This window comes from Sinohyriopsis cumingii, chromosome 1 (genome assembly GCF_028554795.1).
Source record: "Sinohyriopsis cumingii isolate HCF-2022 chromosome 1, ASM2855479v2, whole genome shotgun sequence".
NCBI classification, from domain to species: domain Eukaryota; kingdom Metazoa; phylum Mollusca; class Bivalvia; order Unionida; family Unionidae; genus Sinohyriopsis; species Sinohyriopsis cumingii.
In genome coordinates this window covers 39,841,478-39,858,514 of record NC_142961.1, presented here as the reverse complement: position 1 = coordinate 39,858,514, position 17,037 = coordinate 39,841,478, and the positions used below count along the sequence as shown (strand labels likewise).

Sequence of the window (17,037 nt, the reverse complement as noted above, 5' to 3'; positions counted from 1 at the left end):
AATTCCCAATCATCCAAGCAGTGCAAACTAGGGCTCAGGCAAAGGAAGATAACAAACCTTTACGTAAATTAAAAGTACCGGAAGCCATTACTGATATCTCCCGCGATGAATTTCAAAATGAGCAAAAACGTGACGCGTCTCTACCTGCAATTGCGGAGAAAGCATTCTCGGGTACCGTGAGGAAGTATAAGAACGGGGGGTCCTCCAGATTTCTACATCGCAATGGTTTCATGTACAGAGAGTATAATACGCCTGATGGTAGAAAGTTCTTTCAGCTAGTTATTCCCCAGAAATTTAGGTCACATTTACTCACGGTGACGCACGAGTCGAGTACGGTGGCTCATTTAGGCACGAATAAAACAACGGTTCAAGTATTACGGGAATGTTGTTGGCCCAAGGTTAACTGTGACATAGCACGATTGTGTCGTTCTTGCAAGGCTTGTCGCAAGACGAACTCGCGAAATCTAGTCGTAGGTACGCGAAGTACTACAACCGAGGATCGCGGAGTAAAACGTTTGATGTAGGCAATCAAGAGCTGGTGCTTCTCCCAACGAATAAAAACAAGCCGCTAGTCCAATGGAAAGGGCCATACAAAGTCAAACAGGTGAAAGGCGAAATGGACTATATCACTGACGTGGAAGGTAAGTCCAAAATATTTCACGCCAATATGCTTAAACTCGGTGTAGACATACCTAGACAAACAATTGATAAAGGGGTCTTGAATGTAGTATGCGTAGCGGTGATAAAGTATAAGTCGTGTGACGAATCGGAATTCGTCTTCTGTACAGAAATGCCCCTTGAATACCACATTAACGTAGAGAAAGAAGGTATTGACCAGATCAATGTATGCCCGGATTTATCCGTGGGTCAGCGTACACAGATCTTGGAGGTTTTGTCCCCATACCCTGACGTGTTTACGGACAAACCGGGCCGTACTGTATTGATTCAACACGAGATCAAGTTGAATACCTCTGAGCCGATCAGAATTAAAGGATATCCAATACCCTTTAATGCCCGGGAGACAATCAACGAAGAAGTGGGGAAAATGTTAGACCAGGAAGTGATCGAACCTTCCAGTTCCCCGTACTCGTCCCCCGTTGTGTTAGTCAGAAATAAAGACGGGACGAACCGTTTTTGCATTGACTTTCGGCAGTTGAACAAAATCACCGTGTTCGAAGCAGAACCAATGCCAGACATGGAAAGTCTATTTTCAAAGTTGGCAGGTCATAAATACATTTCCAAATTAGACCTTACCAAGGAATATTGGCAGATACCAATCGCTGATAATGTCCGCGAGTTAACGGCATTCGCGACTCCCAAAGGTCTTTATCAATTTAAAGTTATGCCTTTCGGTTTAGTCAACGCCGGTGCGTCGTGCGTTCGTATCATGCGCAAACTGTTAAACGGTATGGAAAACGTCGACAGTTTTGTAGATGACATCTTTGTTTATACATATACATGGGATGAACATGTTAAGGTATTACGGGATCTGTTCGATTGACTTCACTCTGCAAATCTTACGGCTAAGCCCACCAAATGTAATATATGGTATTTTAGCCTAGAGTGTTTGGGACACCTTGTAAGTGGACCAGGTCAGTTGAAAAGTTGAAACCTCACCCAGATAAAATAGGAGCAATCAGATATGCACCTAGACCAGAAACAACAAAAAACAACAAGTAATATCATTCCTAGGTTTGATTGGGTTGTACAGGAAATTTGTCTCCAATTTTGCGGCTATCGCCAGCCCATTAACAGACTTGACTAGGAAAGGGCAATGGGGGTGGGGGCAAGGAAAAAACATTTACGCTTTAAAACAGAAACAGGTAAGTGCACGAATCTTAAAGTTGCCAGAATTGAACAAAACCTTTGTGCTGAGGACTGATGCGTCCGATACGGGTCTTGGGGCTTTTTAGCTACAGGAGCAAGAGGGGGTGAAATTGCCCATTGCTTATGCAAGTAGGAAATTGCTCACTAGGGAGTAAAACTACTCCGTGATTGAGAAGGAGTGCTTAGCCTTAGTATGGGGTAAAGGAAAATTCCATACGTACCTTTTCGGGAGGGAATTTACCTTACAAACGGACCATCAACCGCTCTTATACTTCAACAAAGTAAAGGTCGCCAATACAAGACTGATGCGTTGGACGTTATCTTTGCAACCGTATAGTTTCCGGATGGAGGCGATTCGAGGATCGGAAAATGTGGGTGCTGATAGCTGATAGTTTAAGTAGTGTGTAATTAGTAGATCATTTTCGTTCAGTATTCAAATTGGAAGTTTTAACAATTGTTTATGTTCACATTCTGTGATTTTTCTAAAAGTGTTACCCCTTTTTTTTGGGGGGGGGGGTATTGTCATGGAATTAAACTCTTTTATTTATTGAATACATGTACTCGGGTTTCGTTTTTTGTGTACAACGATACCCGAGGGTGATTTGTGTATGTTGTGTCGTATTTCGAAATAGTGAGTTCGGTTCATCCCATGCCGTACGTGCGAAGTGCTCTCGATGGGACGAACCGTATGCCTACAATGCACAGACTGTCTGTGTATAAATACCTCACCGTACGTAAATTTCTTTACAATACGGATAAGTCTTGTCAGTCAGCAGTCTGCTTCAAGGACTTGCACATCTTCAACTGTAGAGCTGTCTAATGTCCAGTGTCCGGAGTGTCCGGAGGGTCTAACGTCTGCGGTGTCCGGAGCATCTATTTTCTAACGTTCGGAGTGTCCGGAGAGTCTAATGTTCGGAGTTTTTCGAGTGTTTCGAACTGTTCCGAGTGTCCGGAATCTGTAGCAGCTGAGAAGCTTAACTGTAGCACCCGTGGGCTAATTTTGGGGTTTGTAAAACCCAGTGTATCTTTCGAGACTGTAAAGATAAGTTGTATATCTGTCCCTCTTTTTTTTTTATCACCATAATTTCGCTACCTGAATGAATACATTTTATTAAAAGAGTAAAATGTTACATCGTTTACTGCCTGAGTAAACTATATCCATCGTTTCATTGTCAAATCGTTGTGAACCATTCGCCCATTGTCTTTGTATTTGCTAAATCAATTTATTTGTATTTTTCATCATTAAGTTTGTCCGTTCTTATGTTAATTAAATCCAATATTTGGATTATATATACACGCACATTTTCATAATTAGTTGCTCATGCAAGTCATCCTTTATTAAACATTGTATTTATATCATCGTCAAAAGTGTTCTGTTGTGAATCTGAAAATCCCACCCGGTTATCTTGTTACAACTGGATTGATCGAGGAGAACATTTATCCTATCGTTAAATTCTTTTTCAAACGAAATATTAATTTTAAATAAACGAAAATTTAATTTTAAAAAATTGATAAAAGGATGAAATATTAATTTTACAAAAATATTTCACATTGCAAAATTTTGTAATAGCACCCTCGTCTGAACTTAGAGAAGGGTATGGCAGACGATATAATTTGGAGTGTTGATAGGGGCGAAAAAAATCACATTTTTTATAATCTCTCTTTCCATGATACAAAAGCACAACCAAAATATGGATATAAAGTATGCCTGTTCAAGAAATAGTTAAATTTGATATGCGTATATTCTGATTTATGTAACTCTTATGTGAGTAGATAAATATAGAGAGTTCTGGATCACATTAAATATAATACGACTTTCGCATGGATGTCGCAAACTCGCAAGCAGTAGGCATATGAGTATATTTAGACATTTAAGCTGCAAACCTCCTTGTATGGGACTGCTATAGTGCCCATATAGCCTGTAATCGTGATATTCGAAAACGTACTACCACGATCAATAGAGATGCTAAAATGCTATAATTGTGGCACTGAAACCCCCCCCCACAACAAAAAAAAATAATGATACCAGATACCGACAGTATAACAATTGATCATTTAAAGCAGCTCGATTGAGCATGAAACATGCTGTAAACACCGACCAGCTATAGACGTACCAACAAAAATAAACACTTACTATGTATTCTTTGTGGTCCCCTAAACCTTGGCGATGTCGAATATATAATTCAACAAGCGTGTTTTAGGTATGCTTCCTTGTTTCTATTCATGTTTTCTAGATTCTGTTTTACACTAAAATCTTCTCCCATGTTTTACAACCTTTTAGCTGGGTGGCAGAGTGATCTCAAGCGCTCGCCTCTACCTAACACTGTCATCTCACCTCTGTCTGTGTGGGTTCGAGTCTCTAGATCGAACAGCGTGAGAAAGCTTGCCAGTAGCTTTTCGTGGGTCGGGGTGGTTTCAACTGGTGCTTTCACTGGTTCGTCCTCTACCAATTATACTGGCCGCCATGTATGGTCTATCTTGCGCTGAGAAATTTCATTAAACACGAAACAGCAACAACCAATTAGCTTCTAAAAACATGGTATGCTTCCTGACCGATTGTGTGTATGCTGTGTTTAGAGTCACTGTCTCTTCTATATTGTATAATGATCACGACTTTTATACGTCGTAAAGGTCACGACCTTTACAGAGTATATATTAAGACTTGTTCGTTAGAGTTATTAGTCTTGCAAACAAAGACATATACTTCCGTCGAGCTACAAACATTTAACATATTAAATACACATTTCTCCTGCTCTGTTATGTCCACAAAGTGTATTGGCAAGGTGCTAAAGCTCAAGGCTACAAAAAAGTACAACTACAACAACAAAGGGTTGGTTTTTTTTAAATTATATTTTCTATGCATTCTTGCAGCAAATTATACTTGGTGCCTGCTATCTTCTTAATATGAGGGTTTGCCCAAGAGGTTGTTCATATCGTAATAAATTTAGAGTATGCGCATTCGGTTATGGCGCCCTATTTTAAGGAATTCTTAGATTTTTGTGATTACTTAATTGACTATTGGAATTCGGTGCAATAGAAATATTTCTTTGCCAGAAATAATTAGCAAATAGCTAGGAGCAAACGTCACGGAGTAAAACGTTAGCGAGTTTCCATGATGCCATGGTTCACAATTAATGAATTCAGGTCAAAACCGAATGAGTGCCTCTAGAATAACAAAGTCCCTATTAAAATCTAGTGGTGTACATTGGTGGTGTGACTGCAGTGGCAGTATTTACGGTAGGAAACCGGTAAATTGCACAATGGAATCAATAAGAAGGGACTCGGCAGATACCGTTTATGTCGCCTTGGTGGCAAAGGTGTTACCGTTGTACTGGCGAAAAGTGCATGGAAACCATAGTTTGACTGGTCTAAGGTGGCATAGTTAAAATAGTTCCATGTGTTAAGGGACAGTTGCATAGTTTCAACGACGTGAACTGCTGGCGGTACGGAAACCTAACGAAGAGAAACCATGCAGATACGCGGTTGATATACATATTTGGCAGACTGATAGATATGTGGTCTTGCATTGATTAGAGTAAAAGTTATGTATAGATTGGATACGTCGGGCTTTCTAATTTACAACCGTACTTGCATGGAAGTCTTTGGATATTTGGGGTAAACTTATAATATAACTTCTAGCGGGAATCGCGCCAGGGTTTGACACCACTCGGTCAAGTAAAAACCCCTGTCATGTTACACTCTTAACGTTCGGATCTGTTACAAACAAAGCAGCATTCAGATTTAGCGCTTACTATTTTCTACTATTCTGCAAACTGGACTTTTTAAAAGAGACAACTTTTATTAATGGATATATTTATTCTTAAAAGTGATCATTGGTATAGTTGCTAACTGCCCTTCCAGTCTTGTGAAATCGCTCTCTTGCGGCGCAAGATTCTTATATATACTTGTTAATTTTGTATCCGAACAATTCAGAAAGTCTCAAATGTTTATACCAATATTTTTGTAACTGTCCGATACATTTGATGCAGATTTGTAATTGCCAAGTTTTATAACAAATATTATTAAAGGCCTTAACAACTAAGGCAGTATACGGCTATTGTGTTATCGTTTTCTAATATACAGTCGTTATCGATGTTTATATCCGCTTTTTTCCGTTCTAAATTTGTGTTTGGTAAATATATATCTTACAATTTCTGCCTTATTATAAGTCAGTGCAAAAACTATTGCTATGTTGAAATTCAGGAGGTTAATCTGTTCCCTATTTAAGTCTGGTATCATGTTTAGCTTGTCTAAGACGCAATCATTTATTACATCTGCCAGTTTTACTTTGTAAGGAGCAAACCATACAGTGTTCTGTCTCTTTCAACGCCATCTTGTTTACATCCTCCACTGCAATTTTATATTTGCAGCATAGTGCGTCGCAAATGTAGTCTATCCAATTTTCCTGGCGATCCATTGTAGCCTAAATTCGCTAAAACATGCCCGTAAAACAGAATTAATTGTTACGTATTATTGTATATAGTCGTCACCTTTTTCCTTTGACACTACTTTATTGGTGTGTTTTTTTCTCGAACCATTAAAAAAAAACAACAACAGATGGATTATTAATAACTAGGTTTGTGTTTGCATTGTTCCATTCGCTATGTAATTTTCGTTACCTATCTCAGGCATGCGACCTTCATCCAATGCACGAGTCAGGTAAGTAATTTTTAAAGCCACGCCCTATGATGTAAATAGATGGTTCAAACCAGGTCAAATCAGGTCCGCTGACCGTAGGCTGTACATGTCTGACCTACATGGTCACTTATAACTGATTATTCTAAGAGCTATGGAACAAGCCAAAGTGTGGGGAAATTGTTAAATACCCTAAGAGAACTGAAACAGTTGATTGCCTGAAAATAATTATTGGAATTTCAAACACGGTATTTGTCGGAAGAAGCTTCAGAACGGGTGAAAGGTACGCCAAAAAAAGCCGTTAAACTAATGTCATTGTCAATATCTTGCTGTTATTGCTGGATATTAGGTGAGGCGAATTCCCTGGGTTGAGTTTTGGTAGCGGTCACATACAAAGAGTTTATCTCTAAATAGAGCAGTACACATATCGTTTCCAATATATAGAATATTTACTCTTGGATATATCCTGCATAGAATATAATCTTGATTTACCGGCCTTACCACGAAAGTATATGTAACAGGAACATCACTGCATTTTGGAACTTAGTTGTATGTGCCCAGATATGTGAAAGGCTATCCTGTGCATTTTTTCAAGCAGCAACCACAAACTATAGCTGAAAGATGTTCCTTTCATTGCCGTCTGTTGTTTTGTTTTTTTTTCCTCTTTTTTATTTCACCTTGGTCCAGAACTCTATGCTCTTCTTTACCTACTCATATTAATGTACGGAAAACACTTAGACGTTAGCTTACCAAATAAAATTATTTCTTGAACGAACAGATTTTATTTTGTCCATCTTATTTTCACAATTTGATAGGTTATGGAAAATGACAGATTGTTTACCCCTGTCTCAACTCCTAATGATCTCGTTTGGCATCTTATTTTGAAGGTCACAATTTGAGAGGTTATGGAAAATGACAGATTGTTTACCCCTATCTCAACTCCTAATGATCTCGTTTGGCATCTTATTTTGAAGGTCACAATTTGATAGGTTATGGAAAATGACAGATTGTTTACCCCTGTCTCAATTCCTAATGATCTCGTTTGTCATCCCCTGCTCCACCTTCAAGCATGAGTACTATTACAAAATCTGGCATATATTTTACATAATTTTTTCGTTATGAGCTGATACGGAATCAAATCATAAAACAGTATTTTGCACACTGCCCTTTTATATGCCAGCAGTAATACCAACGTCTCGTCTTATACCCCATGATAACCAGCGTATCATGTTATGACGTTTTCAGTCAATCCTTTTGTCTGTCCGTTTTGAGCTTTGTCGTAATAAATTTAAAACTGGAACGCGTATCTTGACCAAACTTTTTATGGACGGGTTGTACTCATCAAAGGAGCTCGTAGATTTTAAAGTCAAAATGTGAAAGGTCAAAGTCGTAGTCACACAAAGAATACAAACTGAGTTACACACTACGTCAAGTTCCAAGACAAAACTTTGAGGATGGTTTGGTACATTTTAAAAAAAAAAGAAGAAGCTTGTTTGTTGATCTGCGTGTCAAAAAGTCTAAGTCCTGTTTTTTGTTTTCGATCTTGTATGGCCCATGAACACGACTATGTTATCTATTATCAATGCAACTAGAGTATAGTTCCTTGCCGAAGGGCAAATCACAGCAGCCGACCGGGATCATCAAATGATAAGATTAGAGCCCGCGTCATTTCGGTCCGAGTCAGGCACGCTGACCGCTGAACCAGCCTGATTCCTGCCTCCATTAGTCGCATTTTACGACATGGGGGTGGGGTGGGTTGGGTTACATCTGGCCTTTAGTACATTTCTTAGCCCGCAGGCGGCGTCACAAACATTGTCAATTCGCTTTATCCAATAAACATAACTCCAGTTCATACACGATCCTGTTAGAGTTTTGACAGTTATGTTCCACCTACTCGATCAGTCATAGCACGTATGTAACATATGATGACTGCTCCTACGCAGCTATCATCAGGGATTGAACCTTGGCCTTTAGGTCCTATTTGCATATAGTATCAGTGTCGAAAATTCAGAATGTCGTATGTATTCGCTCATAAATTGACTGCTACTGCCAGCTGCACTGACCAAGATACGCATTCGCATAATGCGCCAGCAGACCTGGGTCCATGTTGTTTGTCTCGAGTAATCAGTAGAACAAAGAATTTAGACTTTGATCTGCCGGCGCATTATTCCCCGCAGATATAGGTCTATGTTGTCTGCAGCTGTACTCGATTTATAAGCGAGTATATACGGCATTCATATATAGTATCACTGTGTCCAAAATTGAGTGAACGTTAAGCTTTACATGTAATTCGGATATCTTCACATCAGTTCATGACTGAAAGTGAAAGTATTACTTGTATACTGCAGAAACTACGTTGAAATTAAGGATGAGTCATTGTTTTAATTTGTCCATTATATGCAAGTTTAAAAGACAATATAGCAAACATATACTGGAATAAAGTATCTTTTATGTTTATGTTCATGTTTTATTTTAGCTTTTGATTTTTCATATCTGTATTATTAAGAGAGTTGGTGATATTGTCTGCAAAGTTATAGTAAAAAGGTAACGTTATATTTAAACAAAATTATTTCTAATGTCTCTTGCCATCGCTATTTCAGATATATTTCGTTATCTTCCTGAATCGTTCAAATCACGTAAAAATATTATATCTATTGAGATGACATTTTTATTCAGGCTGTCTCTGTCTAGCATTCCAAAATGTGTACACTTTCATACTGTGCACAGATTATCAAATGTTTTACTTTTCTCCTGCAATAATTACTCTGTAAAATAATCATTTGATTATTATGTTTACATGAATATACGAAAGCTGTTTAACATAATCGCATCATTCTTCTTGTTCCTCCTCATGTGTTCATCAATGTAACGGTCTGTATTCGCTTATAAATCGAATCCAACTTAAAACAGCATATACTTTGATCAGTTTTCGCATAATTAACCGGTGGATCAGAGTCTGTGTTGCTTGTTTTCCTGATTACTCCTAACAAACCGCATATACCCATATATGTTAACACATTATGCGACGGCCTATCTGTGTATATACAATTTGCAGTTGGACTCAACGAGCACAACCCCTATATTTTTGTCAAATCTGAAATTATAGACCCATTCTCCGGCATAAGCCCCTTCATCTCACTACAAAGCAAACTTGCTGTTAAACTTGATGAATAAAAACTGAAATTAAAACCTTGTCCAACTTTTCAACACGCTCACAAATGACTTTGCATTTTTGTATAAATAGTACATGTTATTTAAGATGGTCGTGAAGGTCAAATATTTGTAGAAGTCATTTGTAATTACTGACAACCAAGGCGTATTGTATATTGGAGGGAGTCTTTAGTTTTGTGCTTGCATGGTTTTGTTTGTTCTTTTCTCCACTCTTTTTAGTTTTATTTATTTATTTATTTATTTATTTATTTATTTATTTATTTATTTATTATAGAACAGACCCATACAATATTCGGAGGGGGGGTGTGTTAATCATCACGTATGTTTTTAAAATGTATTTATTTATTTATTTATTACGATAAGTTATGAGGGAACAAGCCTTATCTGTCTGATCGTATCCATTGTCTGCTACACTTTATTTTGATCTGATCATTACGAAGAGACCCGTATGAGCTGTAATGACCTGGACATTTAATGACCTGTAATTACCTGGACATGTGATGACCTGTAATGACATAGACGGTTGATGACCTGTAATGACATAGACGGTTGATGACCTGTAATGACCTGGACATTTGATGACCTGTACTGACCTGGACATTTGATGACCTGTAATGACAATGAAGCGGATCAGATCTGTTCTTTAGACTGTCCCAATAATATTATTGGTTCGCCATACCGTTGTATTGATATTTAGCGGCCCTGCAAGTTAAAATAGCAGATGAATGGACGGATAGACAGAAAAAACTAGCATTCAAGCAGACAGCTGGAGAAATCTATGATAGGTATAGTTGGAGTCATATAGGTCATTTACTCAAATATGAATTGCTGTTCTAAAATGTAATACTAATTTTTGTGTAATACTAATTTTGTTTAACCAAAGTATATTCAGTCGTTATTAAGTATTCTGCCCCTAGCTGTCACCAAGAAACTTCCAGAAAAAAATCAGCGATCGCTGTGGTTTTTACAATGATGACCAGGTACTAAACTGGGTCAAGAAAGTATCACGTCAAGTCTAATAATCACAATATTGGGTAGTACGAATTTGTTTTATCAACATGCCTAGCTTTTAGTGTGACATCACAGCGCGCGACATTCAATCCGGATTATACCGGATCTACCTTTAGGTTGATCGGGTTCAAAAATGTCTACGTACCTTAACATTGATTTTGCCATAAGTACTTCTCGGGGCGTGTAAATAATCACCTTTTATGAATATGGATGTATGGGGATCCAAATAAAATGAATAACTGCCATTAAAGGTATGTAGAATCAAATTCTAAAATATGACACCCATTACTGAAATAGTCAGTGTTAAACGCCTACACAACCTGTAATGACTTTTACTAATGATGGTGAAGGTAGATTAGATAGTAAGTTAACATGTAAGAAAAACAGGTTGGTAGGTGTTTTGTTTATTAATTTATCTATAGGTTGGGCAAATACGTATTCGGAGCAACCTCTGTCTTTTACGTAAAGTCGTTTCTTGTATGCAAATATTTAAGACTCATGACCTCTAGTTGGAGAAAAAAATTCGAAACATTATTTTCCTGAATGAAAGTAAACTTAATTTGAATTTAAATTCTAATTGTTCTTCTTTGTGGGTATAGATTGTTTATATACATAACGCTCAACAGTCGCATCACTCCAAAGTATACCAGAAGTGTACTGATATATAAATCTGAAAAAGCGTACAAGACACGAAGCAATTACATAGGAAAAGTGCGGAATGTCTTCTTTACGGTGATGTAAATTATTAATGACTATATGCACAGAGAGTATCGAAAATTAGAACGGGATTATCGAGGGGTCAGACTGAGACCTGCGAGAGTTAGTTAGGCCTACCTAGTATATAGTGGGGATGGTGTTATGATTAGATTTCCCCCTGAATTGTTTTTACTGGTATGTGAACAGGAAACGTGGGAGTGAAAATGAAGTAAACCGAATGTTTCATCCACCCGAGACGGGGCTCATTCTGGTGTGTGAGCAGGAAACATGGTGGAAAAAAAATAAAGTAAACCGAATGTTCTCAACATACTTAGACTGGTTCTTACTGGTACGATAGATCTATTCTACTATGCCACCGAATAAGTCCGCCCACTAAAACCTTACTTCCGACGCCACAGGACATACCGTTCCTCTCACGAAAAAGTACGAAACTAATCTAACGCTTCTTCTTAGTCATCAGTGCATCGATTTGTCGTTTCGCTTCTGCCTAAAGTTAAATATGTCATAATTGATGGTATTTTTGTCCACAAGTTATAAACGCATCACAGAACATTTCACATTAGTTCTGATACTTTTCCATGAAAACCATACATTGCTGCTTGATTTGAAATTTTTAGCCATATGAAAGTGATCGACCTTCAGTTCTTTTCCATGATGTGCTTTTGAATATTCATGGTTATTTTTCTGATACATGGCTGGATTCAGTCATGTAATAGGTTTTCCTACGCAAAATGGGAGCAATAAACACAATACGATGCGGCAGGGCATCGACCAACCCATTCATCAATCAAATATATTGGGGTGGAAAATTTGTTGATATCATCTCGATCCAATAGGATATCTTTAATTTTTACCATCTTAAGCACGGACCTGTCACCTGTTTAACTACAATGTATCGCATATGAAACATCAATCATACTATATCACATATGGAATATCAATCATATTATATAACATATGAAATACCGACCATAATATATTACACGTGAAATATCAATATATAACATCCTTTTTAATATATCACACATGAAATATCAACCATAATATATTACACGTGAAATATCAATAATAATATATCACACATCAAATATCAACCATATTAAAGACATACGTGAAATATTAACCATACTATATCACATGTGAAATATCAACCATAATATATCACACATGAAATATAAATCATATACCACATATGAAATATCAACTATAATATATCGCACAAGAAACATCAACCTTTATAAATCACATATGAAATATCAAAAATAATATGTCACACATTAAATATCAATTATTGCTCATTTTTACTATTATTTATATTTAGAAGATATTAGGATCAGAGACTATAAAATTATATTAACTAAATTTAAGAGCGTCATCCCATACGATTTTAACTTCAATTTGAGAGATGGAATAGACCATTTAAGACTCCCAGAAAAAAAAATAAAACATGAAACTTTCGCTAAATTCTAGGAGATGAATATCATTTTTAAGTTAAACATCTATTGTATTTGGAAATTAGAAAAATGCATCAATTTATTGTGTCATTAGAGAAAACATGACATGCTGAAATGTCACTTTTATATGTAATTCTATTGGATTTCTTCAGGGCCAGTCTTAGGCCGATTGTACTGATTTGGCCCAATCAGGCCACGCGCTCACAGGGGCCCCGCGCGTTAGTAATTTTTAATAATATACCTAAAGAGAGAAAGTCATTTTAAAGGGATGGAAGAAAATTATATGTTCAGTATCATACAAAACTTGTTAAATGGTTCATTTCCAAATGCCGAGCTCGCAGGGATCTCTGCGCATAAATCCAGAGGGCCCAGACAAATGATCAAAATCGGGCCACGCGTTTGCTAAGGCCGCTACTGGATATCTTTGTAGGTATTTAGATTTCTTTATTAAGTTTTTAAATTGGGAGAAAATGCGCTACATCACTTATCTATACATTATAGTAAATAAGGAATATACTATACTGATAATAGTAATAATTTTATTGCTCTACTGTCTAAAAAGAAAATCGAATATTAATTCATCAATTTATTTATATCTGAGATTATTGCGAATATGCGTGTTTAACAGATGAATTGTGTTCTCTATTTGTAGTTTCAAAATATAAAAAAGGAATAATAATATTGCATGTAAACTAATATATATAATGACCTAATTTGACCCCGAAATGTGGCTTAATTGGGGGTGGGTGGGGGTGTCAATATGAATGCGTCCATTTCCGGCGAAAACAACAACAAAAAAAAAAGATATATATATATATATATATATATATATATATATATATATATATATATATATATATATATATATATATATCATTTTGCAATCTTCTATCTCTGTCTAACTGATACTTCACAATCATGTGATAAAGGAGGCAAAATGAGTTGTCGAGTATTTAAAAATTGGTGTTTGCTACATTATCAAAAGGTCATTTACGGTAAAGAGCTCTCGCGGTGTTAGGTGATGGGAACGAGAGAGAGAGAGAGACAGATGGTTGCAGTGACATTAATTGTGTCTATTTAAACATGCTGTTATTGAAATATATTCCATTCGCAGTTTGAGTAGTATATTTGTTTTCTCTTGTGCTATGTGTGACCACAGGGGCTCGTTACAAAGAACATTTGGAGTATCCGTCCTTCAATCAAGGGATGGGGGTTCTAACCTGTAACAATATAACATTATAACATATTGTTACAGGTTAGAACCCCCATCCCTTGATTCAAGGACGCGGATACTCCAAATTTTCTTTGTATCGAGCCCCTGAGTGTGTGACGTAGGTACATTTCGAGAGGCCCATAAAGATAAGTGTATGATTACCTCTTTGGATCTGAAGGATTTTATTTGCTTAGCTATGCATGTATAATACTAGGTCTAGTAATGTATTGTATCTATATATCGGATCGATAAATGGGTACATCTTGTTCCTAAAATAACTTCCGGAGCTATCAGCGCTGATAACTAGTAAAGACAACTGCTAGCACGCTATCTAGGTCATCTACATGACGAACACACTATCGCGTGTTTATCCAATACAGCCAAACTAGTAACGACACTAAAGTTTATCAGCTAATTTAAAACAACGTTCGCCATGGCAGAACGTTTGGTACAAAATATTTCAGCAGACTACTTAACTTGTGTCATCTGCTGCAGTCAGTACGAAGATCCACGAAAATTTCCGTGTGAACACTCTTATTGTCTGAAGTGCATTAAAAATTACATCGAAAAGAACCTACTTCGCTCCGGCCAGAGTAAGTTAAGATGCCCCATATGTCGCGAGATCACAATAGACTTGCCTGTGGACGATTCACTGGATTCGTGGATATATGAACAACTACCACGGGACTCCCTGATTGTCTCTCTGACAGAAACATTAAACTTGCATTTACGTCGCCTGTCAGATTCATCAGATGACGATTTCTCCATAAAAGAAGCCAAAGTAAATAATGAGATATGTGACAAGCACCCTGGCAAAGAACGGGATGTTTTTTGCTCCAAACATGAAATTACTATCTGTTCAGAATGCGCATGGCGATTCCACCATGGAAATGAGTGTATCTGCTCACCGTTGGAAGAAGTGGTCTCCAAGAGAACTGTAGCATTGTCTAGCCTTTTAAAGAAACAATGTGCAGAGGCGAAGAAGCATTTGGAAGAAACTTCTTTAAAAATTAAACAAGACACAATCAGGAGCATCGATAAAATAAACGAATCTTTCAAACAGTTTTGCATTGCCTTCAATGATCGAGTGGAGACAACCCAAAATGTGGCTTTGGAGGCTCTTAATAGCGAGGCAGCGAAAGCACTACAAGTAGATCTTCAGTGGGGTACAGAAATGCTTGAAAGACTTCAAGAAGACACCTCCTATTCTCGATTCAGTTTAGACAGAATTACGACGATGTGGAGTAAAGCGGCTGATTTTCAAGAGAACATGAAAATCTTTCGAGATGAGGTTGAAGAGAAAGCAGCAACACGAATAGATCGAGGGACAAAACGCCTAGAGAACCTTGTTCGAGAATTCTCCAAGATTCTTTGTGACCATGGGGACGACCAAAGCTCCGGTGAGTGGACCCTTGTCGAAAACAGAGAAGAAATTCCCGAAGACGAGGTAACTGATTATCGTCGTTTCGCATTGAGTGAAACACACACGAATACTGAAACAATAAAATACAGAGAATCCAAGTTCAGTGCCAGAAGAGATGGAGAAAAAGTAAATATGCTATCAAGTGTTTCTGTCATAGGAACAACTGGAATTTTAGTCGTCGATCAGGTTAATAGAAAAATAAAGAAGTTCAAATTACCAGAAGGATTATTTTTGGATGATTTGGTGCTTAGCGAGGAACTCGAACCAAATCAAGTTTCTACACTTCTCGATTCATCGGATGCTGCTGTGACCGTATGGGAGGACCGCCGCGTTTTTATCTTGGGAACTGACCCTAAACTCTCGATAAAGTCTGTAATTTGCCTTGATTTTGAAGTTTTTGGAGTTTGTTCACCTAGTCAAAATTATCTTGCTTTATCAAGTGTTCGTTCCCAGATTGTGGCGCTAGTATCCATTGAGGATTATGAGTTGTCACCCCAATTCAAACCGAAAAAGAGACAACGCCTGCAGAAAGGACCTTTTCCTTACAGGATGACAGCGAATAAAGGTCGTGTGATTGTTGCTGATAAAAGGAAGAAGGAGGTATCTTGCATTAATGTGGATCGCAGTGTTGTCTGGACCAAGTCTCTGACTGTCCCTTGCAAAGATGTATGCGTAATGGGTGACAGCATCTTCGTTTCGCTAGCTGAGGGAAAAGGCATGGGCTATATCAGGGATGATGGGTTTGGACAATTTACGCCATTTGAGACAGAGACACCAATTCATCGTCCATGGGCATTGTCGGGCATTAAGGACTGTCTGGTGGTAACTGAAGAATTTCCGTCACCAAATGTCCACGTATTTGTAAAGAACTATAATTGAATGTGATTTCTTATTAAGGAATATCTTGGTTAGGTAATCATCAAAATTCTTCTCTAAAACCGTACTTTGTTTTAAAGAAGGTGTAAATAGATGATAACATATTGGGGTTTTGGGTGTTTTGCTTTTTGTTTTGTTTTGTTTTGTTTTTGTAATTTTATGGTTTGTGGGGGTGGAGGGTTTGGGGCGGGAAGGGTGATTCTTTTATTTTTGTTGTTCTTATTTTTAAATAACATTTCCTTAACTTTCTTAATGTGGCATCTCTTCTTACTCTGTCTAAAATGTTTTATTAAAAATAATGGAAAATGCCTGCTCACGGGGTATATTCGCGGTATATTTCAATCTCCCATTTAATGATTTTATCAATCGAAAAATTATAGCCAGGTGGTTGTTTGACCTTTAGTTGTTTCTTTATTACATACGTCTTCAAATTCAACAGCTACTGTATTAACTGATAGGATAAACTGATGATAATAATATAAATTGATTTACTATAGTTCTCTGTGGTCTTTATTTGATTTTGTTGGACATATACGATTAAAACTGAGTCATGAAATTATTTGAATTGTGAATTTATTTCCTTGTTAGCTTCATTGTACAATCAGACAGATAGATATAATCTCAAACTTAATTAAATATACACATAATCACACATACATATAAATATGCATTATTACCCCAACTTATTTCCTCGCTCTTATACATACATA

The 17,037-nt window shown here is 37.2% G+C and overlaps 1 protein-coding gene across 1 annotated transcript; it reads left to right on the top strand.

Annotated features, from left to right (window-relative positions):
- The first annotated feature begins 14,461 nt into the window (after window positions 1-14,461).
- LOC149806749 (uncharacterized) lies at window positions 14,462-16,330 on the top strand. Its single transcript, XM_089958981.1, has one exon. The coding sequence runs from the start codon at window positions 14,462-14,464 to the stop codon at window positions 16,328-16,330; it is 1,869 nt and encodes a 622-aa protein (XP_089815107.1).
- The last annotated feature ends 707 nt before the right edge of the window (window positions 16,331-17,037 follow it).